A 26,280-nucleotide genomic window follows, 5' to 3' on the forward strand; every position below is an offset into this window, starting at 1 on the left:
CCCCACCTTTGGTCCTTAATTGGTTTTGGAAATCTTGTAGACTCCTCCCCCACACTTGCAGTTTTATCGGTGGAGCCACCCAGCTGTTCTGTTTCTTACACTTCATAGCCAGAGCTACAGATCGTCTTTGAAAACAGTTCATAGAGTCCCACTAGTTTGTGCAGGGTTGGCAGAAAGAGCCTAATCCAGCCACTGACGTAGGCCATCCCTTTGTTGAAGATTGAGTGGCCTGGATCCCAAATAGGGAAGGAAGGAATAATAATACCGTAAACCTGAGGTTTGTTGACAAATGGAAGTTGTCAAGAGAGGAGAAGCAGTGTAATGTTAATTACACTGTAACATGTATATAAATAGAAGACATCTAAGTGATGTCGCTTCCATGTCTACACAGATATGCCCACTCATCCACAAAGTATTCGGCTTCCATGGCTGAATACTTGTATTTAGTTCAATCTTTATATTTTATATTGAACTAAATTACAATACTTTAATTTAGTTCAATCATCTATATCCCAGCCAACTCTGACTTCTTAACCTTGTAGTTGGTAGGACCATTATCAGAAGTGGTTTGTGTGCTTTTCCAAATGTTCCTGTACCCTTTTCATAGAAAGGATGGGATGGGAATTAAGATTATATTGAGAACGACTTACCCCCTACCCCATGCCTCTCCAACTGTGTGCCATACACTCTGCTAGAGCATTTTCCTACATTCTCAATGAATTTTCAACAGCCTGGAAGGAAGGAGATAAAAGGCAAGAAGCGTTAGGTATTGTCTTGTACTTTTGCAGGGGACAAGGACGTCTTTGTGTGCATGCCCACAGGGGCAGGGAAATCCCTGTGCTATCAGCTTCCTGCCGTGTTGGCCAAAGGCATCACCATCGTTATCTCTCCTCTCATTGCTTTGATTCAGGTGAGGTTGGGGGGGGGGGATGAAGAGGGTACCCCTGAGGAGGTTAGGGAAAGGTCGTTTACACCTGGAAATTTCGCTTCTGCTTTCTCTGGTCTTTTGCCTCTTACTCTCCTTGATTTGCTTATCTCCCTTGCTGTGTTGGGTTTCCAGATTGCCCGTATGGGGGCTTCTCCACCAGTGCATAGCACTCCGGTGGACTCTTACTTCCTCTGTTACTCTTTGTCCCGAGGACTGTGGGACTGTATCTGTCTACACATACCCACTCTTGACGGGTTAGAAGATACAGATGGATAGAGAACTAAATTGATACCGGGATCCCTGGTGCCCTCCTCTATTCCGGCAAGGGCACAGCTGTGACAGAAAAGATGATTCATTGGGATGCTGTTAGCATCTTATCTGCATTTCTGACTGTATTGAAGGCCTGCAGATGGGCTCCTAGGATCAGTAATGAGGAAGTGTAGCTGCGTAGTTAAGAGCAATCGACTGTGAAGAGAGACAGGAAAGAACAGTGACAGTGCTTAGTGCTGGTGCTTTACTTGCATTAATTTCACCTTTGAGATGTAAAAGTTAATTCCTTCAACAATCCTATTAGATAGTTACTATTTTTATAGTGGTGGGGGTGGGGAGTGAGAACACTGACAGGTTGAGGTTAAGAATGAACCAAGAGTGAGTGGCAGCTACATAAGCCAGCATTGCATCCAGGTCTGTTTGGCTCCAGAACCGGTCCTCCTAGTATTTCTCGTATGCAGAGAGAAGACATATTGGAGGGTAGCAGGGGTGTTTAATGGCTGGGAAATACGCCAGGGCTTTGCAACAACTTTCTGAGATCCTATGGGCCAATTACACTCCCCTCTGTGCCTCTCCCCCTTCTGCCCTCAGGACCAAGTAGACCACTTGCTGGCCCTGAAGGTGCGAGTGAGTTCCCTGAACTCGAAGCTCTCAGCCCAGGAGAAGAAAGAGCTGCTCTTTGACCTGGAGCAAGAAAAGCCCCGTACCAAACTTCTGTACATTACACCAGAGATGGCGGCGTCAGCCTCCTTCCAGCCCACCCTCACCTCCTTGGTGGCCCGCCACCTGCTGTCCTACCTGGTGGTGGATGAAGCTCATTGTATTTCCCAGTGGGGCCATGACTTCCGTCCTGACTACTTGCGTCTGGGGGCCCTGCGCTCCCGCCTGGCACATGCCCCGTGTGTGGCCCTGACCGCCACAGCCACCCCGCAGGTCCAGGAGGACGTGTTTGCCGCCCTGCACCTGAGGCAGCCGGTCGCTGTCTTCAAGACTCCCTGCTTCCGGGCCAATCTCTTTTACGATGTGCAGTTTAAGGAGCTGCTTTCTGACCCCTACAGTAACCTTCGGGACTTCTGCCTTAAGGCTCTTGGACAGAAGACTGATAAAGGGGTGAGGGCACCAAGGTGGAGAGGCCAAGATGCCTATGGAATGCTGTCTGCAGCATAGAGATGGCTGTTGGTTTCCTAAGGCCTTTGCTTTTTCCAGTGTCCCTAGTCAGGCTAGCCATAGCTGCTTAAAGCGCAGAGGGTTGTCCCTTTGGCTTTCTGGCATGGTTCTTCCTCCTGCAGTTTCCTTGTCCTGGAAACCTGCTGTGGGAGGCAGGCAGCCAGCCTCTGATGGTGGCCTTTGCAGACCTATTCAAGGTTTGAGGGGAGAGGGCTTGGTTTTTGAGCTGCTTGGCTCCTGCTTTGTTAGAAAGTGGCAGAGCCTTGCTGGGTGGCTGCTTCGGAAGAGACTGAAGCCGATGGGAGACAGAGCTGCTTTTAAAGCAGATGGATTGTTTTTTCCAATGATTTTTTTTCTCTGTTGTTCCTCTCTTCCCATTCAGTTGTTTTCCGGCTGCGGTATTGTCTACTGCAGGACCAGAGAGGCTTGTGAACAGCTGGCAATAGAGCTCAGTTCGAGGGGGTTGAATGCCAAGGCCTACCACGCAGGTGAGGGCCGCCCAGGCCACATGGTCTTCTTCACTCTCAGGAGCCTCTGAGCGAGAGGCCCTCTGGGTCCTGGAAAGTCAAGTGTTCTAACATCTTTTCTAGATACCCAGAGAGAGCTAAAGTGATTGCTTTAAATCCACAAAAAGGGGGTCCAGACATGAGTGAGGTCTCAAATGAGGCTTGGGACTCCTGAATTCTTTCTCGTCCTATGCGCCCCCAGCAGCAGGGGATGAGCTTTTATAAGCCCATGTATCTGTGTTATGGAAAGAGCACAGGCTTTGGAGGCCAGTGGACTTGGGTTTGAATCTCAGCTCTAATATTCACTGAGTGCCGTGTACCATATACAGGCTAGGGTCTTTACATTCACTAGAGGTTAAGTGGCTGGCCCAAGGTCACACAACTGGTAAGTAATGAATTCAGGAGTATGTACAGTGCCCAGCATAGTGTCAAACCCAAGACAGACCCCAAGGGAAACCCCAGGGAAAGGTGAATTCCCATCCCCACCTTTCCCCCCTTCGTAGGGCTCAAGGCTTCTGAAAGAACGCTGGTGCAGAACGAGTGGATGGAGGAGAAAGTCCCCGTAATTGTTGCAACCATTAGTTTTGGGATGGGAGTGGACAAAGCCAATGTCAGGTGAGCTCTGGTTCTTGCCTTACCTTCCTAATCGGGGCCTGGCTTAGGGTGGGCTGCCTAGCGCTCTGCCTGGAGGACCAGGTCCATGTGCTCCTTCTAGGACCTGCGGGGAATGAGGCCCCAGGAGGGGGTCCCTGGCACACAGCCCAGGTGCTGACTATTTCTGTGCAGCCTGCTCCGGGTGGCTGCGCAGAATGGTTCTGCCGTCCCCAGGAGATGGGGCAGCAGGCAGACCATCGGGCTCATTCATTAGCACAGCCCTGTTCACTCACGTCTTAGCAGATGGACCCTGGGAGGGTTGGAATGAGGTGTCTTAGCCTGCTTCCTGCAGGAAGTCCAGGCGGAGAGCTTGTCCCCATTGTTCCTTCTTATTGCTGACTGACCGGCCGAGGAGACGGGTGCATCCCAGCCTCCCAGGCGCACCCTGCAGCTGTTAGGAGGGTTTTACCTCCACCCACTCCTGACCTTCTGGAGACATTTTGGGCTACAACCTGAAGCCCTTTGTTCTGACCGACACCGACAGTAATGCCTTGTATGATTTAAGGAGCACCTTTGCGTGCGTGGTCTTGCTAAGACTCAGAGTGACCCTGGGTTGGTCAGGGTAGGAATTAGTGTGTGTACTGCATTTGAGGGGACACAGACTTTGCTTTTATTGAATGTATCGGGGGGACATTGGTTAATAGAAGTATATAGGTTTCAGGTGTACGTTCTGTAATACATCATCTGTGTGTTGTATTGACTGTTCACTGCCTCTAGTCATGTCTCCTTTTGAACACGGACTTTGTCACTGGAGTTTGGATGCTGGGTTTGCTGTGTCTTATTAGGGTCCAACTTTGAAGTCAGACACCCCCAGCTCAAAGCCTAATACGACTGTCCCCTTGCCGTGTCATCTGGTACAATTTACCTCTCTGAGTCTCAAGTTCATTGTCTCTAAAGTGGGGCTGCCTCAAATGATAGGACTGTAACAGACAAATGAGACAAATACATACACTGGCTCACAGTACGGTTTTTTGAAAGGTTTTATTTACTTTTAAAGGAGAAGGGAGAGAGAAAGAGAGGGAGAGAAACATCAGTGTGTGGTTGCCTCTCTTGTGCCCCACACTGGGGACCTGGCCCACTACCCAAGCATGTGCCCTGACTGGGAATTGAACTGGCAGCCCTTTGGTTTGCAGGCCAGTCATAGTAGGTATTTAATAAATGTTATCTTTTTCTCACTTCAAAGTGGGATTATAAAAGATTTCTTCAAGGTTGCATAGTTCCCAAGTGGCCTAGTCTTATTTGTTTAAGCCCAGTATTTTTTCCCCGTGGGACCTCTGACTGTGGGGATTTTTTCTTTCTCACGTGTTGGACTTTCACCCTTTAGTGCTGTGGCCTCTGAACTGGGCTGCTTCACGCCAGGGAGTCCTGCAGATGGACTGCAGGTGTCCTGGCCGTGCCGCTCCCTGGGGCCTCTCCCTGCCCTCCCTGCCCGCCTGCCCACCTCTGGTCTCTGTGAAGAGCCCTGCTCCACCCACTCAGTACCACTCCTCCCCTCAGATCTTCTGTCACATCTCATGCCGCTTGTCCCTTTGGGTCCTACAGGTTTGTCGCCCACTGGAATATTGCCAAGTCTATGGCCGGGTACTACCAAGAGTCTGGCCGCGCGGGCAGGGACGGGAAGCCTTCCTGGTGCCGTCTCTATTACTCCAGGAACGACCGGGACCAAGTCAGCTTCCTGATCAGGAAGGAAGTAGCGAATCTCCAGGTGAGTCTGGGGCAGGAGTAGCCCTTCCTGTCCCAAGTCTCTGCTCGCCAATTTCACGCCGCTTATTTCTGAACTCAGGGTGATTCTGTAAGCTGGAAAGGTGCTCCTGGGGCTAGATGTTGTGGCAAGGGGGGGGGGTTGTATATTGGCGCGTGGGCAGGGCAGCAAGCGAGGTCAGACTTTTTTGTGTGTATTACTTTCTCTTAGTATGGGCTTTCGTGTGCATGTTGTTTTACATGGTCAAGGCCGATCCTACCTCGGGTTCATTTATGTTGTTACACAACCACTTTCCTATATTGTTACAAATTCTTTGGTTTTGTTTTTAGCCTTTTTAAAATAACTGGTTATACATCTCTGTAGAGAGCCTAGAAACAGACCCACATCTGTAAGGGAAATTGGTGTATAAAGGGTGGCATTGTAAATCAGCAGGAAAGGACGAACTGTTGAGTGATTGGTGCTGGAAAAAGATAAATTAGATTCACGCCTCTCCTACCATACACATGTGAATCAAAGACCTCAGACACCGTACGTGGGTAGGGAACACTTTATGGCCTTGAAGAAGGGCTGAGTGTGTTGAGATTTTAAAGGCAGAAACCATGAAGGAAGATACTGTCTATTTGACTAAATTCACTCCAAAAATTTCTATGAGAGACTCCATAAGCAAAGTGAAAAATGAGCCATTGTTGGGGAAAATATTTGCAATATATGTAAGTAGCTGAATATGCAGAGAACCCTATAGGGGAATAAGTAACAGATAGACAGCTACATAGCAAAATCTATGCCTGGCTGGTGTAGCTCAGTGGATTGAGCGCGGGCCTGCAAACCACATGATCTCGGTTCAATTCCCAGTCGGGGCACATACCTGGGTTGCAGGCCAGTTCCCGGCAGGGGACCCACGAGAGGCAACCATACATTGATATTTCTCTCCCTCTCTCCTTCCTTTCCCCTCTAAAAGATAAATAAATAAAAATTTTAAAAAATCTATGAACCTCACGGGAAAGGAAACCAGAATGTCTAATGAATACACGAAGGGCTGCGCACATCACTTAGGAATCGGGGAAATGCAGATTAGATGATGGGCTGCTGTTGTACACCCATCCGATTGGCGGAGGTGTAGACATCTTTGTAGTCACGCGTGAGGCTGTGGGAAAGGGTGACTCTCAGCACAGTCAGGAGTGCCGCGTGAGTGCCAGGAGGAGAGACAGGTGGTAACGTGTGCGTGGAGGGTGCTGGTGCCCTGTGGGTCAGTAATTGCACATGTGCGCAGACACGCTGTCACGTGTGCAGGGATGTACAGGGATGTTTGCTGCAGCCCTGCAACAGTGACGTCAGACTCTTCCCCGGTGCGTGCTGCCAAAGTGCACAGTGGGCCAGTCACCCAGGGGGTGGTCTCAGGTGGTTGAAAATGACCCAGGAAGTCCTCCAGAGCATAGTGTGTGGAGTTGCAAAAGGGCACATGCAGACTTTTCCTGGTGAGAAAGATGAAATGCAAGTACATATTTCTGGTTCCCACCAAAATGACAACATAAAGATAAAAAAATGCATGTATAAACTCCCAGGGTCAGGGATAGTAGGAGTCACCAGGAGGTGGGAGTGTCAACGAGGGCCTGCCTAGGAAACCCCCGAGTCTACTAGGAATCTGTTAGAATTTATTAAAAACGAACAAACTGGTAAGGTGGCTGAATGCAATAGAAATTTTTTAAAATTTCTATTTAAAAAAAGAAAGCTGTAGCTTTTTGCTGCATTTTAAAAAACCTTGGTCCTAATAATGGAAATGAAAAGTTTAATTTGCAAGAATAAAACTTATTAATTAAATACCTACATACAAAGGTTACAGGCTATTAACAAGAGATTTTTTTTAAAGCTCCCCAGTTGATTTTAATATGCAGCCAGGGATGAGAACCACCAATTTAGATGAAGAAAACAGGCAGGCTCTGAGCAGGTGCAAAAACTGAGTGGAACAATGTAAAACTCATTTCTCCTCAAAGCTAATATACAGCCCTGGCTGGTGTGGCTCAGTGGATTGAGCGCGCGCCTGTGAACCAAACAACCGAGGTTCGATTCCCAGTCAGGGCACACGCCTGGGTTGCAGGCCAGTTCCCAGCAGGGGACGCACGAGAGGCAACCACACATGAATGTTTCTCTCCCTCTCTCCTTCCCTTCCCCTCTAAAGGTAAATAAATAAAATAAAATAAAGCTAATATACATACTTAATGACGTTCCAGGGGAGATCCAGAAGGCAACAGGTATTCCCACGTGGATTGATCACTGTCCGCATTCTAGTGCGCACTGTGTCCCCCCACGCACACAGAGGCGCACCTGCTCCCATGTACCCAAGCACGCGTCCTGGGGCCCGCGGCTACTATTAAACTGGGTCACATCGTGTACCGTGGTTCTCAGGTGCCAATTCTGGGTCCTTTGCATGAGAATCACATGAGCCGTTTTTTTAAAAACGTCAACCATCAAAAGCTCCCATTCCGGAAAGTTCGCTTCAGTGGTTGGGGGGAGGCCCTCAGTCACTCTTCTCAGTTACTCAGATGATTCTGATAGAGGCTCAGGTTTGGGGACACTTACTGTCATTTGATTTTTTTTTTCCTCTCGTCATTTTTTGGGGCACAAGCAGCACAACTATGTAACACCTACTGGTCATTTCTTTTTAAAAAAAATTTAATGGTATTGGGGTGACATCGGTTAATAAAATTATACAGGTGTCAGGTGTGCAGTTCCGTGACACATCATCTGCATATTGTACTGGGAGTTCAAGTGAAGTCTCCTTCCGTCTCCGTTTATCCTGCTTTACCCTCTTCTCCCTCCCCACCCCACCCCTCTGGTCATCATCATATAAATGGTCGGTTTTTGTCTCCAGGAAAAGAGGGGGAACAAAGCGTCCGATAAAGCTGCCGTCCTGGCCTTTGATGCCTTGGTGAACTTCTGTGAAGAACTGGGGTGAGTGACTTACTTGCGTGTTTCCAGAGCAGAGTGTCAATGAAATCTTTTCCTCTTCCAGCGCCTGTGGGTTAACCAGCTAATGCGGGGCAACACTTGCGCCACCAGGGGGCCCCTGCCTGCCAGAGGTCGTGGTTTGGGGCATTTCCTGTCAGGCAGCCTAGAGGTCGGTACCCTTCTACTCTTTTGTGGCAGGCCCCAGAAACCCTGGCTGTGTGAGGACTGAACATTTTGGGGAGGGTCATCTGTCTGCCCTAATTTACCCCCTTCTGGAGTGGGTGGCCCTGTGAGTGACTCAGTCCTGAGTCAGTGGACCACTTCTGAGCCACTGGCATTGTGGTCATCACAGGCCACTGAGCCGGACAGTGGCTTCACTCTGACCCTGGACAAACAGGGGCGGGTGACCCAGCTTACCCCTTGCCGAGTGCATAGCATGCTTGGGGAGAAATCAGCTTTTCTCACACAATGCCAGCCCTCCCACTTGGAATTTACTTCTCTGTTTTATCTGAATCTGCTGGCGGTGGCATCACAGAGGAGCCTGGTAGCTGCAGGGACAGGCAGGCTGTGGCAGGGTGGCTTCCAAGCACAACCGCTGCTGTGCACCTGTGAGGGGTGTCCAGCGGGTTCTGGACTGGCTGGCAGCGCGGCGCGCTTGGGTAGCCCTTTTGTCTGAAAAACTCTTTGAGTCCTCTGTCGTTGGTCAGATCTCACTGGACAGCCCTGTGAGGCAGATGAGGCAGAAATTGCTTCAGGCTTAGAGGTGAGCAGACCAGTGTCCAAGACAGGACAGTCACAAAGCTCATGGCAGACGGATGCCATGAACCCTGGACCTGCCAACTCTCTGTGCGCATTTTCACATACATGTGCTGCCTTGGGTTTGCATGGTGAGATGAGATTCTGGAAGCATGAAGCTGAGTACCGGCGTCTGGCAGATGTTTGGGGCTTGCTCTGGAAACCAGAGACTGCGCCCTGGGTTTGATGCCTGCCCCTCCTGTTCCCTGATGAGTAGGTGGCCCCTGGACGGAAGCTCTTTCCTTCTCCAAGCAGTCTGCTCTCATTTGGCCTCCGTAACAAGAGCAGGTTTGGGGCATACTCTTTTGTGCCGAGGAGTTTGGCTACATTTTCAGGACCGCCCGCGCCCACAGCTGTTGTGACCGAAGCCCTGTCTGGGCACTAGTAAGGGAGGTGCCAAATTAGGCCTCGGGCGCCTGGATCGAAGCACTCATGGTGGAAGGGTCAAGTGTCCTTGCTGTTTGTCAGTGTCCCCTCGGCTGGAAACAGCCCTGACCTGGTTCTTGTCCGGGAGGAGTCTGAAGCTCAGTGGGGCTGTCCAGAGGGTTGGCTGCCCCATCCCAAGGGGCTGGGTCTTCCCGGGGGCCTCCACCCTAACTTCTATCACCGTTTGGGGGCCTGGGGGCCAGCTGGGTCCTGTTGCCCCGTGTGCAGCTTCATTTCTCGTATGTCACAAGTGAGGGTCACAGACTCTAGGACGTATAGGCCCGGAGTAAGCCCGCTGGTGTCGCTGGATTTGACACTGCTCTGCGAGTAAGGGGAATGTTTCTTTAATGCATAAATGGCGTATAGCGTGAAGAAAAAGCCCTTCCCTTCCAGATCTGTGACCCTTCTCTAGTCTGGGTTTGCGGTCGAAGGTGAAGCAGCTGTTCACTGAGGAGAGTACCTGGTGTTGAGGGCAGGCTGGTGTGGTGGCTTGGGCAGAGGCGGGCACATTCCCACAGAGGCAGCGTTGTAGGGCCCAGGTGCATGGAGGTACCTCTGGGACCAGGAGCAAAGGCCCTGGGGTCAGAGGAGGGCACAGGTGGGACACCAGCGGGCTTCCCCTCGTCCTGCCTGCGGCTGCTTCCTCCGAGCTAAGGCCACGGGGAGCATTTGATGGTTCACGGCAGGGCGCTTTACCTGGTAGCGTCAGAAGGACGGCGATTGGTGTGAAGCACCCTCCGGCCTACAGGCCGGATGACTCACCTGAGAGGGAAGAGCGGCTCTGGGTCCTGGCCTGGGGTGAGCGGGGCTCCCACCGTCTCTACTGGGGGAGCGAGTAGCCCAGCACCTCTGTCCACCCGTTTGTTTTGCTCATTTGTCCCTTTGTTCAATCAACAGATACCAGTTGGTACTGACCATCCTGGGCCCACTGGTCACTCGACGGGCGACCAGTGGCGAGCAGAGAGGGGCCTGTCCCCGGCCTCTATGGTGCTTGGTCCAATGAGGAAGACAGGCTCTTTTCAGATCACCACATAAAAATGTGTAATCCCAGACTGTTGAAAGGGCTTTGAGGGAAAGGTGCATGGTGCCTGGGGAGCGTGTAGCAGGCAGCCCCCCTTCTTGGCCCCCCGAAAGTCAGGTCATGACTCTTCGAACCGGTTGGCCTTCTCAGGCGTAGGGAGCGCACCAAATACCGTAGCGAACGACATGAGGAGCAGGACCACGATGATGAACAGGCTGATCACAGCCAGGCCCCCCTGGTCCCAGGGGTTCTCCCAGAACTGGTCCTTCCAGAGGGGCCTCTGGTTTGTCATCAGGGTATCCATGTGAACCTGAGATGAGGACAGAGGCTCTGGGTGCAGGGGCCTCTTCAAGGCCCCGCCCCAGGCACTGCTGGCCACCCACCCCCGGCCCCGGCCCCGGCCCTGGCCCTGGCCCTGACTCCACCCCCCGCAGCAACCTCCGAGCCCACCTCTGCAGCCAGCAGACACTGGAGTGATGCAGGTCTTCGGGCTCAACACCTCCAGCCAGCAGTGAATGGACTCTCCTCCTCTGTAGAGACAGGAGCGAGGACTGGCACCAGTGCAGGGGCCACCCCTGGATGCTCCAGTCCTTTCCTAAGCAGCGCTGGGATGAGCGAGGACTTCCTCTCCCATCCCCGAGACCGACTCAGCTAGAGCTCTGCTCCAGGTCTTTCCTGTATTTCCTGCCTCAATGGCCAAACGCCTGGGAAGCACTTTGAGGGATTAGTGTAGTTATGGGGGAATGGACCGACTCGAGCTGAGACCTCCGTAAACTTCCTGCGAGGCAGCTGCAAACGGGGGGCTCATAGAGCTTCTAGAGGAGTCACTGAGGTTGGCAGGCTGCACACCTGCAGGCCGAGAGGGGAGGGAGGGGTCGTTACCTGACTGCGTTCACACTCCCGTGTGCTGAGGGAGGGCGGAGCTGGGTAATGTTCGGGCCACACTCTCTGGGGGCTCGAAGAGGCCAGCAGGTAACCAGAGCAGCGTTGGGCCTCAGAGAAGCACCTGTTGGGAGAAAAGGGTGTTCTCATTGCCCAGTGTCCCTGACCAGACCTCCTTGCTGTCACCTGAGCAAAGGTGGGCCAGGGCCCATTGCCTAGCAACCCTTGGTTCCATTCTGCCTCTCACACTTACCCCCTCACTTGCCTTCTGCCCTTCTGTGATGTCGTGTGGCAGGGGGCTTCTCGAGGTATCCTCACTAGAAGTCAGACTTGGGGTGGGTAGGGGGAAAGATGGGATCCAGGGCCTTTGCCCCAGGCTACCTATCTGCCAGGCCGCATCCTGCCCCCCTCCCCTTAGTCTGGATGAGGTGTGGACTGATAGGATCCGCCCAGAGCTCAGGCTCCCCTGCCTATGGTGTGGGGTGCATGGCTAACCGCAGGTGCCTCCCGGAACTCATTTCTGGGTAGAAGTGTCATCCCCAGTGAGGCTCTGGGTCCTGCTTCATGTGGCTGGCTCCTACCCACTGCTGTGATAGGGCAGCCAGGAAGTGGGAGTGGAGCCAGGGCCTTGGCACGTGAAACCTGGTGACCGCCACTCACTCCTCTATGAGACAGGGTTCAAGTGCCAGCTATGGCCAAGCGCTGCGCTAGGCACTGCGGTACTGTGTGAACCAGGAGAGGAGAGAGAGGCCCTGCCCTCCCAGAGCTTACGTCCCAGCGCACTGGCCCTCAGCCAGGCTGGTGGGACCATCTAGGAGCTGTTCTGAATGCCTGTGCCCAGGCCCCACCCATACTATTGACCTTGGTCTCTGGGCACATCCGAACCCCGCACGCCAGGGGATTCTAATGTGCAGCCAGGTACAGAGAGACACCAACGGGCAAGTTTGGTGAAGCCCCTTTTAATAATCATGGCTTCATTGACCCCGGCCTGCCCGGCACTTTGCATTCCTTTTTGTTGAACACCCTGACTAATGCCTTTGGCCTGCTAACCGCTCCCAGCGGGCGGGCTGGTCTCTGCTACACCTTTGTGCTTCTTCTCCATCATTACGTTGGGTGCTTGCTTATCAAGAGTCAGCTGTTTGTCCCCAAACCTGTTTGTCAGTGTAATTACATGATTGAACTTCAGAATTACAGAATGAATTGAAGCAACAACGATGGCCAAAACCCCAATCTTGCAGCCAGGGAGCAGGGCTCAGTCATTCTAGCCAGGAGCCTGCACTGGGTTGTGAGCCCAGTTCCGGAGTCTGGGCTCTGAGGCTGCGCTGCACCTCAGGGCGAGTGGGGAGAGGTCCTTTCCAGAATTACCTCTTTGACCACCTTGGTATGACTTTGGAAACACTCAGATAACATTCCCGTCAAAATATTATTTTAATGTAGACAATGGTAAACATTCTGTAAAAATCCAGAAGAATCTCACACTCACATTCTTTGCAGATGCCTAAGCTTTTGCTCTGCGTTGCGGAAGGCAAAATTAGGCAACCCAGGAACTCTAGTCAGCAAACCCGCACTCGGAGAAAGGCCCCTGGGAGGAAGGAAGACCGCTGTTGGTGCCTGTGGCAGAGCCTGGCCGGGACCAAGGGCACACTCCTGGGAGGAGTGATGTGTACGGGGAGACTGGAGACCATGTAAGAATTAGAATTAGGAGTCAGGGTTCCATGGAAGATGGCAGGTCCCAAGGAGAGTGAGGATACTGTTTGCACGGATAAAATGAATTTGTCCTCAGTTTTTTCTGCTCTGGAATTGGTGTTACCCACAAGCAAGCTACATCAGTCCCTGAAGATTTTACTGTCGATTGCTTTCAGATGTCAGTGTTTGAGAAAGCAGATTTCGGAGAAAACCAGTTTTTGTGCGCTCTGCCAAGTTTTGCTCCCGGGATTCTTGGGGACCTTAGTGTAATAAGGCATACTGTACGGACGGTGAAGTGCAGAGATCTTAAGTGCAAAGTGAAGCCCTTCTGAGGAACCGAGAGACCAGAGGCCAGTGCTGGCCGGGAGGGTGGGCATGAGGAGACTGGCGAGTTGAGTTGGGAGCCTGGCTCTGACGCTGCTGCGGCGACCGCGGTGGCTTGGTGCTGGGTGCCATGGCTGCAGGAGTGGAGAGATTTTGGGTCTGGAGTCAGCCAGACGTTCTCTGGGCCCAAGACAACCTGAAGGCCACCCCTCCCGTGGCCACCACCCACCTTGCTGTGCCTCTCTGTCTGTTCTGTCCCACAGTGGAGGTGTGGCTGCTGCCTCTCCGCTCCCATCTGCCCCAGAGACGCCCAATGCTGGGAGCAGTCTGTGCTGGGAGTGTGGCAGCCTGCTGTCCTGTGTGGCACCCAAGCAGGTCTGGCTGGTTGAGCTGAGTGGGACTGAAGCCTGTCCCGGACTTGGCCGGATCGGTGGTGGGGCTCAGGGTGCCCCAGTTTGCCGAGGAATGGGGAGGAGCCAGCCCTCTGAGGGAAGGAACAACATCTTATTTGGACTCAGCAGTTAGGTACTGCCTGGCCTGGAGGAGAAAAATGCAAATAAACCAGCCAGCCAGCTTTTCAGTACCCAGGGCTGTCTGCGTGGCCTCCACCTCTTGGCACCTGGACCAGGAAGCCAGAATCTTCTAGCAAAGAGGTTCAGGTTCAGCCACCTTCAGGAAGGGATGCCCTGGATGCTGCTGAAAAGCTGCTTCTGGAAAAGTCTCAGGGGGATGCTGCGCTGTTGGAGGGGCTTCTGAACCCAGAGTTTCCCGTCCCGCTCGGCCCTCCCAACTTCCCTACCTGTTTCTTCTGAGAGGGAGACCTAGTTGGGCCCCACCTGCTCACAGGGAGGTCATTTCAAGACAGCTCTGGGTGTGGGCATCTGGGCTGGTTGATGGAGGTAATGGAATCAAGAGCCTTATCTGCGCTGTAGCTGGGAGGCCTTGGGCTGGGCATGGCAAGCAGGGGCTGGGCTGCCAGCCCGGCCCAGCCCAGAGGCTGGCTCTGCCACCTTTCAGCTGGTCATGTCACCTGACAGGGGCCTGGCCCTGAGCAGGACTGCCTAGGGCCAGCTGGTAGTGTGTCGGTTTTTGACTTTGTGCAGGAAAGATTTCACAACACGAGTCCAGGTGACTGAGTGTGTTTATTAAAACTGGGGACAGTGAGACAAAAAGGGGCTTAGAATAGAAGAAGCAACAGGAGAGCCCAGGCTGGGCTGCCTCTGCTCACTGGGAAAAGGGGTCCTGAGGGACAGGTTCAGGAGGTCAGCTGGGGACAAGCTGCAGGGCTGCTGCCACCCATTTCTCTGCCCAGAGAAAAGGGGTCCTCAGGGACAGGTTCAGGGGGTCAGCTGGGGACAAGCTGCAGGGCTGCTGCCACCCATTTTGCCCTGATTGCAAGTCTCTGGGCCCCTTAGAGTTCAGGAGATGCTGCGTGAGGGGGGAGGAAGTGAGGGAACAAGACGGGGGAGGGAATGGCTCCGGCTGCTCCCTGGCCTGAGTCCTTTGTCTCGAGGCTTGTGTATCTCTCTCTCTCTCTCTGAGGCAGGGATCTCAGGGGAGGGTTTCAGCAGATGTTCATCAGTTCTCCAGGTGCGTCCTTTCAGGGCCATGGTCTCCACGGATTGGTCAGTGACCGGGGTCATTAGGCACTTCAGGCTGGCCCTGGCTTCACCCACCTGGTTTTGCTGCTTTTCTGGGCCCAGGGCTGAAATACAGCTGAGGCCTTAAATGCCATCTCTAGGGGAGGTGACCTGCATCTGGCTGAAAATTGCTCAGCCAGTTTGCTCAGCCATCTGTCTCAGTTTCCCTGCTCACCTTGCCAAGCTTTCTCAGCTTTTACTATCCTGCCTCAGGTGGACTTAAGCTCCCTAGTGTGGCTGAGGCTCAATAGCCTCATCTTTAAAATGGGGACGATAATGTCACCTACAGCACGGGAGCTGTTGTGACAGTTCGGTGCGCCTGTCTGCGTCAGAATTCTAGGACACCACCTGAGCACGCGGGAGCTCTCAGTGAGCCCTAGCTGCCTTCACACCGTCACCAGCATCTCCACTGTTGTTGCTATTCCACATCCCGTTTTTTGGTGGTCCCGAGGGGGCAGAGGGCGTGGGCAGACTTCCTGCATTTGTTTTGTTCTGTGTGGAAGCACTTTCTCTCTGGGTCTTCAGCTGAAACCAAACGGACAAGTCCCTGGATACCAGGAAGTGAAACCAGCCAGAGAAACTGCTTCCGCTTGCGTGCCAGCTCAAGCGTGGTGGTGACGGGTAGTGGCAGGGGCTGGCATCCCCTCCTCACTCCCTGTTTTCTGAGTAGACCGGGTTCTGTCCCCAGGCAGCCAGAGCAAGGCTGCCCAAGCCAAGATGACAGAGGTGTGTGAAAAATGTGGACCTTTTACGGCTCTGGGGTCTGGTGGGCAGGAGGGGAGGTACCACGGGAGCCGTCCCTCCCCTGCAGTCATCCCTGGGTGGCGCCTCTACCTGGAAAGCGCTCCAAGAAGAGAAAGCAGGTTGGAGTGGGAGGCAGGGCAGTGCTGAATTTCAGCAGGACCCGCTGTTAAAACGGCCCATTCAGCTCTGGGCCGGCCCCCGTGCACAGGAGCTGCTCACACGGGCTCGACCCAGGTCATCTTAGCTTATCCCCACGGGCTCACCCCGGGAGGCAGTTGCCAGGATTGGCCCCGTTTCACAGGGAGAAAAATGTGGCTCAGGGAGGTTGCGTCACTCACCCGGATTCCCATAGCTGGTGGTTGGGGAGGGGGAGATTTGAATCCAGACAGTCTGGCACACAAGTGGGGAAGGGGCGAAGGCGTCGGGACTCAGGTCGTGGTCAGTTCTGGGGGCCTGACCTGTCTTCTCTTACTCCAGAAGTTTGGGAAAACTCAGCAGTCTGAACCTGCTAGTGCAAGGTGAGCTTGCTAGTGCAAGCTGTGCCTGCCCAAGTTAATGGCAGTGGAAACTGTTAAGTGGCGCCTCTGAGCCAGCACCTGCCTGGGGCATACATGGCGTCTGTCACTGAGGAGTGGGCGTCTGGGGGCCGGAGCCTTTTAGCAACTAGTGCTTGAGAGGAGCTCCCCCACCCCCTCACCGGTTCCAAGGCACTCATTCCCCGGTGGCCGGCCTGCCTGCGCATTTTCCAGCTTTCAGGGGCACAGGGAGAGCAGGGGCCTGAAAGGACAGCCGCCAGTCATGCCCCCGGAGTGCTGGCATGTGACCTTGCTGACGCAGGGAGCGCAGCCCGGGAGCTGGCACCACAGAGACACGTACCTGAAAAGCTTTTACTGGGGAGAAACAGGCAGACGCCGGCTGGGGTATCTGCGCGGCCCAAGCTGGTCGGGAGTGCGGGGTCCCGCCGCCACCACACAGAGTCCCTGTGGCTGGGCCCCCCCTTTGACATGGTTCAGCAGAACCCCAGGGCCAGCTCCCTGCAGGGCGGCAACCCCGCTTCTGTGTTTATTAAAAAGTGCAGGTAGGCAGGCACCCTGGTGCTTGACTGTCCTTGACACAGTCGGCCCCTTCTTCGCACCGTGTTCACTGGCGGGGGAGGGAGGCCTTATGACCATAATGGCCCTTGTTTCCTGGATGAGCTTTCCCGTGTCACGGTCTGGTTCTTGGGCAGGGCCAGCACCGTGACAGTAGGTCTTGGCCCTGAGGGGTCAGCACTGCGGGGCCAGGCTGACGCCTGGGCCGTGGCTCTGACAGACTCCTCTCCAGTGTCTCCTCGGTCAGCCCTCCGTCCCTCACCGTGGGGTCACGGGCCGCACCTGGGCCTTTCTGCCTCTCTGCTCGGGGCAGCAGCAGTGGGCGCAGCAGCAGCTACAGGCTACCAGCAGCAGCAGCAGCACAGTGGCTGGAGGATGGGGGCGGAGACAGAGGGCACAGGGAACCCCAAGGTGAGACGAGAAAGGATGCCTGCCTCCTTCCGAAGCAGCCCCTCCTGAGGTGTGGGGACCTTGGCCCCAAGGCCTGGATCACTGGTCAGAAACAGCCTTGGGTCTGACAGAGGTGCCCACCAGCCCGGTGCCGGCCACCAGGGCCCTGACCTCCTCCCTGCCGTACCTCGTCCGCCTCCCAGAGCTCTGCTCCCTTCGTCCCCGGCTGGAATGCTGGGCTGCCTCTGATGCCCAGCGCCACCCAGCCCATCACTCAAGCAGCGTGTCCCAGGACTAGGGGGAATCCCTGTTTCTCCTCCTCTGCCTGGGAGGCACCATGCCACCTCCACCAGCCCTCGGGCCAACATCGTGGTCATCTCCCAGTGCCAAGAAGAGCCGAGGAGAACCTCAGGGTCCCACTGACCTGTGAAGAGGACGATGACAGAGAAGGCCACGATCTCCACGGGCTCCGACTGCGGCAGCCTCTGCAGCTTGAGCAGCAGCCTCTCCCCCACTGCGATCATCTCCCGCACGAAGTCCGCGGCTGTCATGCCGAGTGGGGTTCCTGCAGGGCCCCTGCTGGGCTGTGCCGAGCAGAGATGGGGCCTGAGTCCCTGTGGGCTGGGTCCCGGGTATCCGCCCTCTCGCTCCCCTGCAGCTCGCAGAACGGGTTTGTCGGGTCTCAGCCCTCATAGTTCTGGCAGCTCTGGTGAGGGGAACTGCTGGGGAGCCTGTGGGGCCCCTCTGCTCAGAGGCTGACCCCACCCCCACCTGGCTGGCATTGCCCCCCACCTCTCCACCAACCCACGTTTCTTTGCTCATATGGAGTTCTCCTGTCAGGAGGAAGAGATGACACTGTGTCCCTTCAGTTTTCCCCGAGGGCACCCCAGGGCTAGTCTGGCCAGTCCCTCCCTCCCCTGCTGGCTCGGACCCCCACTTCTGGGCTACCAGGAGGGTCTCCTCTGCTCTCACACCTGCCCCAGGTGTGTGGCAGCTCAGCCCACGAGCTCTTCCTTCCTGGGAGGCCCAGGCCTGGTCTTCGAGTCGAGCGTGGTGTGCGGTGGCGCTCCCTCCCCGCCTCACCTGCAGGCACAGGGAGCTGGGCCCCCAGTCAGAGACCAGGGACCGCGTGCGCCAGCCCAGCCTGACCCTGCTCTCCAAGGCAGCTCCAACCCTGGGGAGGCTGACGGGTGGCTAGGGGCATGTGCCAGGCCTCAGGCTCTAGTTACTGCTGCCGCGTCCCCCGCCTCGCCGGGCGGGTTTCCCGACATGGCTGCGGTCTGTGAAGCCGGTCACTCCCGGAGGTGCCACAGCCTGCCCCCCTGTGCTCCCTGTGGTGTTTGGCCTTTGCTCCAGCCCCTCTGGCCGCGGTGGGAACCCCACCTGCTACTGCAGCCCACCCCACTCCTTCTAGGGCAGCTCTGATCAGCAGAGGGCGGGACCTCGTACTGACCCGTGGATCCCTCCGGTCGCCCCTAGGACACTTCTGCGCCTCTTCTGCCTCAGTCCTCCAGGGCCTGGCAGGCAGCCACCACATGCCACCTGCATCGCCTCCTCCACAAAAGAATTTTCCTAGTGGTTTTGTCATCTGCCTGTGCAGAGCGCTGTCTGTGTCACCCGTGATTTGAGTGCTGCCTCCCCTTCCCACTCTGGTGACTGGACGAGTCCCTTCATCTCCGAGTCTGTCCCTCCCTTGAATGTGGGTGAGACGCCTATCTTTCAAGGCCGCCTGGCAGCTGGGAGCCTGGCACAGGGAGGTACCCAGCCCATGTGACTCCTTCTGGGCGGGGCCTGGTCAGTGCAGGAGAGTCAGGGAAGCATTTGGGGGTAGTTACACCTCTCTGAACACTGTCAGTGTCCCTCCTCAAACACCTTGAGGGGGTTTCATCTGGGTCCTTCATTCCAGAATTTTCGTGGCGTGTGAGGTGAAGGAAGGGGAGGCAAGCTGCTTTCGTGTGGTGACCGGTAGAAGACAGTGATGGTTCCGTGGAAGTCAGATCAATGGCTTCTGGTCAGAAGTGGGAGGCTTCTGGAGTTAAAGCCCCCCACCTTCACTCACACCCCATTCCAGGGTCAGCACGTTTCCGCAGGAGGCCAGGATCCCAGTTTCCAAATGTACTAAAGGCATAGCCTCCTAGAACCCCGCAGGTTATTATGCCTGCTGCCTTTCTTTTACAAACGGGGAAATTGAGAGCTGAGAGAGGAAGGGGCTTCTCCGAGGTCACACAGCAGGACAGGGGTGGGGCCAGCCCTCCCCCTGCTGCCCCACACGGCCTCTCAGTGGAGGCCTGCCTTGGGAAGCCTGCTCGTTGACCAGCAGGATAAGTCAGCTCAGGACAGCTGACTGCGGGCACTGCCCATGCAGCGGGGCCCCAGAACCTTTCGGAAGCTGGTAGGCTCTGCGACAGCAGCCCTGGCACACCCTCTGGAGCCTGGGACACTGCTTTTATCAGGCACATCACTCACCAGGCCAAGGCCACACCTGCTCTGTGAGAACCACCAAAGGGACAGATCGCGCCTGTCTTTCTGTCTCAGGCCCACCAAATTCCTTCCCAAGCATAGGTTCTCTCTCCTGTGGTCCCACTAAACAGAATCCCTCCTGTTCACCAGTGGGGTGGGCCCCTCCCTTGTTCTGGGGCCTGTGGGCATCCCTGCCCCTGGGGTCCCCAGATGGCCCATGGCCCACCTGCCAGGCTCAGTCCTGGGGGAGAGCACACAGGGCAGAGGCTGCTCCTCTTGCTCCGGTTTTGGCCACACTGGATCTGGCTTCTCCAGCCCGATTGGCCTAGTGCCTGCATTGCCTACTGTAAGGATCAGACACTCCTTAACAGGGGTGGGCAGAGGGCAGGGGTGGGGTTTTCCCTGGCAGGCTTGCAGAGGGGCGTGACCTTCAGAGCAGGGAGGAGGAGGGTGGCCCAGGCTGGGCAGAGGCAGCAGTGCTGTGTGGGAAAGGCGCGGTTTGTTGATCAGAAGTTGCAGCTCTAAAGTCAGCCACCCTCCAGGGACTCGTGACGTCAGAAGGTGGCAGACTCCTGCCCAGGGGACCCGCGCCTCACTCTGGGAAGACTGCTGGTCTGCGTAGTGGCAGCAGGCCATGGCGGTGGACAGCATCACGGCTGTTCACCCAGGGCCTCGGGGCTGGGGTGAACCAGCCTGATGGGATCCCATCTGCACTGGGAACAGGGGTGGGCCGCTGGACAAGGCCCTTCTGCCTCAAAGACTGAAGAAGAGCCCCCTCGGCTTCTGAGTTGACATTTTGTCATTTCCAGCTTCAGCTTGAGCAGAAGGATCCTTAGCAGGTCCGTAGGGGAGTTGGAGGGGCCTCTTTTTCCTAAGAGGCAGAAGGCACATTCCAGCAGGTCTCAGGCTGTCTTCTCAGTGGGCTATTTAAAGCAAGGCCAAGGGGGTGCCTGATGCCTGGTGCCCAATATAGCCAGCAGCAGTCAGGTGACTATGGGGCTTGTGCCCTAGCTGTTGCTCTGTAGGGAGCCCTGAGTGTTCCCAGCTGTGGTCCTGGGGGAAGTGGGCGCTCTGGGGCTGGCTGCCTCTCCTCCCCATACCCTCCCAGGTTGGAGGGAGAAGGGCAGGGGAGTCCAGTAGGACTATGGGGCATTCTCTGTTTTTCTGGTCTCTCTATCTCAGGTCCACCAAACTCCTTCCAACATGTACCTCCTGCCTGTGAACCAGGGAAACCAGAGTCCCTCCCAACCCCGTGCTCACTATATCATCCATTGGAAACAGCCAGCTGCAGGTGGTGGCTTTCCTGGCCCCAGGGTCCGGGGAGCAGCCCCAGCTGCCTGCCTGCAGAGCCCTGCCTGGAGCCTTCCCAGGGTGCTCCAGGCTGGAGTGGCAGCCAGCGGAGGGGGCAAGTGAGCAAGGCAGAGAGGAAGGCCGCCTGAGCGGGTGGACTAGGAGACATTCCTGTGGGTGTCATCTCCTGAAACAGCACCTTGCGACCAAGCGGTCAGGCCACTCCTGCTGAAGCTTCCGGTTTCCTCCTTGCAAAACTGATACTCCAGCGCTCTGGGGGCAGCAGGCAGGTGCTTTGGGGACTGGTAGGTACAGGTGTGGGTGGCACAGGGCCCTCAGGGTTTCCTGCTCTGCCCGGTTATTTTGTGGTTATTTTGCAGGGTGGTTTTCAGCCACCCTTGCCCTCAGGGCACTGCCTTGTTTGAGAAACAGCTAGAATGAATACCAACCTAATGGATAACAACTCTCTGTGGGAGACTTGCGGCCCAGAGGCTTGGCCAGTGAGGTGAAGAAGCCACTGTGGGCTGCGCCAAGCCTTCTGAACGACACCCCCCCTCGCCTTGGCTCCAACTTGCTGTGGGAAGTGGACACTCAAACCCTCAGCAGGTCCCCTTCCCCAGCCGTCACCTTTAGGACCGGAGGAATTTCTTGCATTGCTGGTGATTATTCCTGAAGCCCCAGAAGCTGGGCACTACCTTTCTGTCCCAGCTCAGGGACTGTGTTCAGCACTCTGTCCACCCGTGTCCTGTAGGCACAGGGGCTGCCATCCCCGCCGGCCTGCCTGGGGTGTCCTGGGGTTAGGAGCCAGCGGGCGTAGCCATGGGCTCACTGCCTTCCTTGCTGCCTCAGACACAGCCCCACGCCTGTCCCTTCTCTCCACCCTGTGCTGCCCAGCCACCAGCCCAGGCCAGATCCCACTGCCTCTGCTGAGCCGGGAACACTCTGACTCTCGGTGTCTACTCTTACCCCCATGGCGGTTTTTTCTAAGTAGATGCCAGCGTGTTTGTTTTAGGGAAGACATCTCAGGGGGTGGGGTGGGGAGGGAGACTTTAACCCTGATGTGAGAGGCAGGGAGGCAGGAGGAGTCAGCTGGCCTTGGCTCCCGGGGCCCTGCCCGGGAGGGCCCCTCTCTGTGCTGCATGGAGAACCATTTTGGGNCTGTGTTCAGCACTCTGTCCACCCGTGTCCTGTAGGCACAGGGGCTGCCATCCCCGCCGGCCTGCCTGGGGTGTCCTGGGGGTAGGAGCCAGCGGGCGTAGCCATGGGCTCACTGCCTTCCTTGCTGCCTCAGACACAGCCCCACGCCTGTTCCTTCTCTCCACCCTGTGCTGCCCAGCCACCAGCCCAGGCCAGATCCCACTGCCTCTGCTGAGCCGGGAACACTCTGACTCTCGGTGTCCACTCTTACCCCCATGGCGGTTTTTTCTAAGTAGATGCCAGCGTGTTTGTTTTAGGGAAGACATCTCGGGGGGTGGGGTGGGGAGGGAGACTTTAACCCTGATGTGAGAGGCAGGGAGGCAGGAGGAGTCAGCTGGCCTTGGCTCCCGGGGCCCTGCCCGGGAGGGCCCCTCTCTGTGCTGCATGGAGAACCATTTTGGGGTTAGGCCAGCCTTACAGGGGGGCAGCAGAGGGCTGGCCAGCAGGGCGGAAGCTCCCCCAGCCTCAGCTCCCTGTCTTCCCCTTCTCCCCATCCGACCCTGGGCTTAGAGTCCGGCCCTCTCCTTTCTGGTGTGGCATTTAGGGAGGTTTGTGGGCATCTCAGTGGGAGCCTGGAGGGGCCCTGGGCCGAGATCACCTGGCGGTGAGCTGGCCAAGCTGTTGTTGAATGGACCTCCCTCCCCCAGGGTCCCCCTAAACTTGGTTCACCTTGCCCACCACCAGGGAATTACAGCTCTCAATGTCAGAGACTGGTGAAAAGGAAAGGAACAGTTTATTTGAAAGTTATACAGACTTAAAGTAACGACTTAATGTCTTTGTTAAAATCCCAAAGTCCCTTAAAACACCCACAAACACACACAGCCTTCCTTCCCCACTTCGCCTGGTCTGGGGTACTGTATCTCGGGAAAAGAAATAGAAGTCTGTGGTGCAGGCATTCCCCGGTTCTTCCCAGTGATAGGTGTTCGGTTGGGAGCCCCCCGCCCCCACCTCGGTTCCCAGTACCATCAGCTGTGTCGCCGTGACTGACCTCCAGTTCTCAATCCAAACCCATGTGGCACCCTCTCAGGGCCCACCAGCAAGAGCCTTTTCACCCCTCTCCTTCCCACAGCGTCTCTCCTGCGTTCTTCCAAACCGCAGAGAGAGAGCTCCCCATTGCTGCTACATCTTGCTTTCCTAAGCTGCACAGTCAAGGGAGCCCCAAAACCACAGGGTTAGCCCCGCAAATCGCATGGTTCCCACCCGCGTGGCTGCCACGCCTGGGTGTAGATCCGGGCGTGAAGCTTCCTCTGCGCCCCATTTCTGATTCCGCCCACAGTCCGCTACACCTGCCAGCATTCCGTACTTCTCCAGCTTATTTGAGCTGCCACAGTACGTCTGGGCAAGCGTGGCCCTGAGGCATGGAGCCAGCCTTCTCCACGCTCTCACGCAGGCTCTGTAACCAGGACGAGGTGCCTCCCAGTTACATCAAGGGTCAAAGTCGCTCCCATCCCCCTGGTTCAAAGCATGGCCACAGCTACTTAACTTAGAAACCAGCTAAAAGTTACAGATATGATAACAGTTTTTGTGGTTATTTGCAAACTGTTGATATGCAAAATAACTCAATGGCCCTGCTCCATGTGTCCCATCCCCCAGCTCAGACTTGTGGGTATGAGGACAACTATATATTTTTTGACATCTATATTTTTAGTATTTCCTGGACACTCTGAGTTCTGGGCCCCATTACAAATCCCTCCTGGGGGGGGTCCTGGCAGCACCCTGTTACAAACCCCCTCAGCAGCAGTGGCAGCTGCTGCTCTTGTCTGGGACACAGATGGGCGGAGCTGCCCTAGGGGTTAAGAAATGGCTGGACAGACCTTGCTCCGAGCCTCCTGGGCTGGGGAAGCAGGGCGGGGGGAGCTCTGCCTCGACCTGGGGAAAGGGAGGCTCTGGGGGCAGGCGATGTTTCTCCCCCAAGCCGGGCAGCTGAATCCCTTGGCTAAGCCCCCATTGACAAAGCACAAACTAACTTGCAGCGTAAGCAGGCACCCGGCCCTCCGCCTGCTCAGCAAACGGAGGAAACTGCCCTCAAAGAGGCTGCGGGTCTGGCCCTTGGCCCCGTGCTGGTCCCAGCAAAGCAGGGAGAGCCCAGGTTTGAGCAGGAGGCCATCTGGAAGACTGTGGCAAGTGTGTCCCCTTAGTAAATTGTGGCAGGGGACTCCTGATGCTCCGTTCCCTTCGTTGTCGTCCCCCCCGCCCCCCTGCCGTCTGTGGTCACTCACCTGGGAGCTCAGGTGTGGGCGCCGGGGGCGGACGCAGGTGCCGGGAGCCAGGCACTGTCGGCGGGCCTCTTCCCTCGGGCCTGCTGCCACCTCTCTTCTCCTCAGATGCCTCTTTGGTGACCTGGTGCTGCTCCCTGCATGCCTCTCCTCCGGGCCAGCAGCTCGATCAGCTGCTATCTGGGCTCCGGCGTTTTTGTTGGTCGGCCAGGAGATCCGAGTGTCAAATTACACAGGGTGGCCACTGTGGGGGCGGGTGCCAGTGCCACCACTGCCTGGGTGCAGGCCAGGCGCCCTGCTGGGAGCGCTTCCTGCCCCAGGAGGTCTGCAGGAATGCGCCCAGCTCCCTCTCGGCTTGTTCCTTCTCTTCCTCTCCCTCCTGGTGGGTGTGTGCTAGGCCACGTGGGCTGGGCCTGGGCTGGGAGCTGATGAAAGGGGAGGTCGGCTTCCTGTTCCCTGCAAAGATGACCCCAGGGAGGTTGCAGCTGAGGTGTGGAGTTGGGAGAGAGGGGGCCCCCACAGCACACCCAGCCCCTTGGCTCCCGCCCTGGCCTTAGGAGGGCCTTTTGGCCAGCACCCCCGCCACCCCAACCTGCACTTCAGGCAACTGTCTGGCTAGTCCCTCCCTCCGGCCTCCAGAGAAAGAAAGTAAATAGTGGGGGGAGGGGCCAGACCACCCAAGAAGCCAGGCCCCTGGAGGTATTTTGGAGAAGAACTTGGGTGTCCCAAGCGACTGGGAGTGGCCCAGGCCTGGCCTGCTTGCTGGGCATGTGCCTCCAGCTCCCCAGGACTGGAGGAACTCTACGGGTCTCCTAGGCCCTTGCTGCTCTCTGGGCTCGGCTGCTGGGGGTGGGCTCTGGTGCGCAGTGGCTGGCCATGCCCTCTGACATTTGGCTGGGTGTGCCTGGGGCAGGGCGGGAGTGGACCTCAGCCTGCATCTTCGAGCCGTCAATGGAGCCCTTTGAGTGTGAGCACAGAACCCCAGTGAGTCAGGGCCTGGGAGAGGGTGGGGTAGGAAGCCAACCTTGTGGCCACACCACTTGGATGCCAGGGCCTCCCAGAGGTATCCTCATCTGTGGCCACTGTGCAGAGGTACAGACTGGCGACAGAAGGCAGTACACATTGGTTTTAGGAGTGGGCGAGACAGCACCCTCTGGTGGCCACCTGGCCATCTCAGGCTGTTCAGCGTGCATTGTCTACTCAGCTAACAGGCAGCCCCACCGACTTCTGGGTGCTGGGTAACAATCTGCTCTTGTTCCTGGAGCCTGCTCTTCAGGGCCTCAGCTGCTTAAAGGTCTTCTTGCACCAGCTATTCTTGTCCTTGGCGTGGCACCTGGACAGTTCTGCTCCCCACCATCACCACACTCCTGCGGCTGGACTGGCCATTTGTAAGGGGTTTGATAGGGCTGTGGTCCCTCCCGGGGCTGCTGCACCTACCCCAAGGACTGACTTTGCCCTCAGCCTGGGGAGGCAGAGTAGAGACAGCTGGAAGCCGGCGCCCTGGGGGACTGCAACCCTGGAAGGCGCTGCAAGTCTGCTGCCCCTCGCCGCCCTGCAGGGACTGGTGTGCAGTGCAGCGCTCAGAGCCACTGGGTTCCTGTCCTCGGGCAGAACCCTGGCCTGGGACTGTGAACATGACGCCAGGCAGAGGCTCATTGGGGACAGCAAGGAAGAGGTCAATAAGAGACAGAAGCAGAGCTGAGCCAGGGTGGGGCCACCTCCTGCAGAAAAGTGACAGGTAGCGACAGTGAGCCCTTGCTGGGCTCCAGGTGCTGTGGGAAGCGCTTCAGAGCGTTGTCTCCTCAGCCCTGACACAGCCCTGATGCAGCCCTGGGGGCCGGCGCACTCTGCACCGTTCACAGGTCTCGGGTGAGTGTGTGGGCTTTGTGCTGTGCTTCGCTTGGCGAGGTCCGATGCTTTCGCCAGAGCTGCAGCCTCAACTGCA

The 26,280-nt window shown here is 56.3% G+C and overlaps 3 protein-coding genes across 7 annotated transcripts in view; 1 reads left to right on the forward strand and 2 right to left on the reverse strand.

The window, feature by feature from the left end:
• RECQL5 (RecQ like helicase 5) overlaps positions 1-26,280 on the forward strand; it is a 32,094-nt gene that overhangs the window by 887 nt on the left and 4,927 nt on the right. For 2 of the 3 annotated variants that reach the window (XM_037065560.1, XM_037065575.1), the window contains exons 2-7: positions 789-910; positions 1,790-2,308; positions 2,748-2,853; positions 3,375-3,486; positions 5,068-5,230; positions 8,097-8,176. In XM_037065560.1, coding sequence (XP_036921455.1) covers positions 789-910; positions 1,790-2,308; positions 2,748-2,853; positions 3,375-3,486; positions 5,068-5,230; positions 8,097-8,176 — 1,102 coding nt within the window. The remainder of the gene's footprint in view (positions 1-788; positions 911-1,789; positions 2,309-2,747; positions 2,854-3,374; positions 3,487-5,067; positions 5,231-8,096; positions 8,177-26,280) is intronic. The other variant, XM_037065567.1, reaches the window with a different exon arrangement.
• Positions 8,170-10,743, reverse strand: ERLN (endoregulin). The gene has a single exon (XM_037065618.1). It carries the CDS (start codon positions 10,717-10,719, stop codon positions 10,534-10,536), a length of 186 nt encoding a protein of 61 aa, XP_036921513.1. The 5' UTR covers positions 10,720-10,743; the 3' UTR covers positions 8,170-10,533.
• On the reverse strand, positions 15,110-24,559 carry SMIM5 (small integral membrane protein 5). 3 transcript variants are annotated; one of them, XM_037065595.1, is made up of 4 exons: positions 24,339-24,415; positions 18,626-18,864; positions 17,597-17,756; positions 15,110-17,150 (listed from the first exon to the last, which is right to left on the reverse strand). In XM_037065595.1, the coding sequence occupies exons 2-4, from the start codon at positions 18,758-18,760 to the stop codon at positions 17,041-17,043; spliced, it is 405 nt and encodes a 134-aa protein (XP_036921490.1). In that variant the 5' UTR covers positions 18,761-18,864; positions 24,339-24,415; the 3' UTR covers positions 15,110-17,040. The 3 variants fall into 3 exon arrangements, with proteins under 3 accessions (XP_036921490.1, XP_036921482.1, XP_036921497.1); XM_037065587.1 differs by having other exon boundaries at positions 18,626-20,503; positions 24,339-24,402; XM_037065602.1 differs by lacking the exon at positions 18,626-18,864 and having other exon boundaries at positions 24,339-24,559.

This window comes from Sturnira hondurensis, unplaced genomic scaffold, assembly GCF_014824575.4.
Source record: "Sturnira hondurensis isolate 20B ecotype Veracruz unplaced genomic scaffold, ASM1482457v3 Scaffold0001221, whole genome shotgun sequence".
In the NCBI taxonomy this organism is placed as follows: Eukaryota; Metazoa; Chordata; class Mammalia; order Chiroptera; family Phyllostomidae; genus Sturnira; species Sturnira hondurensis.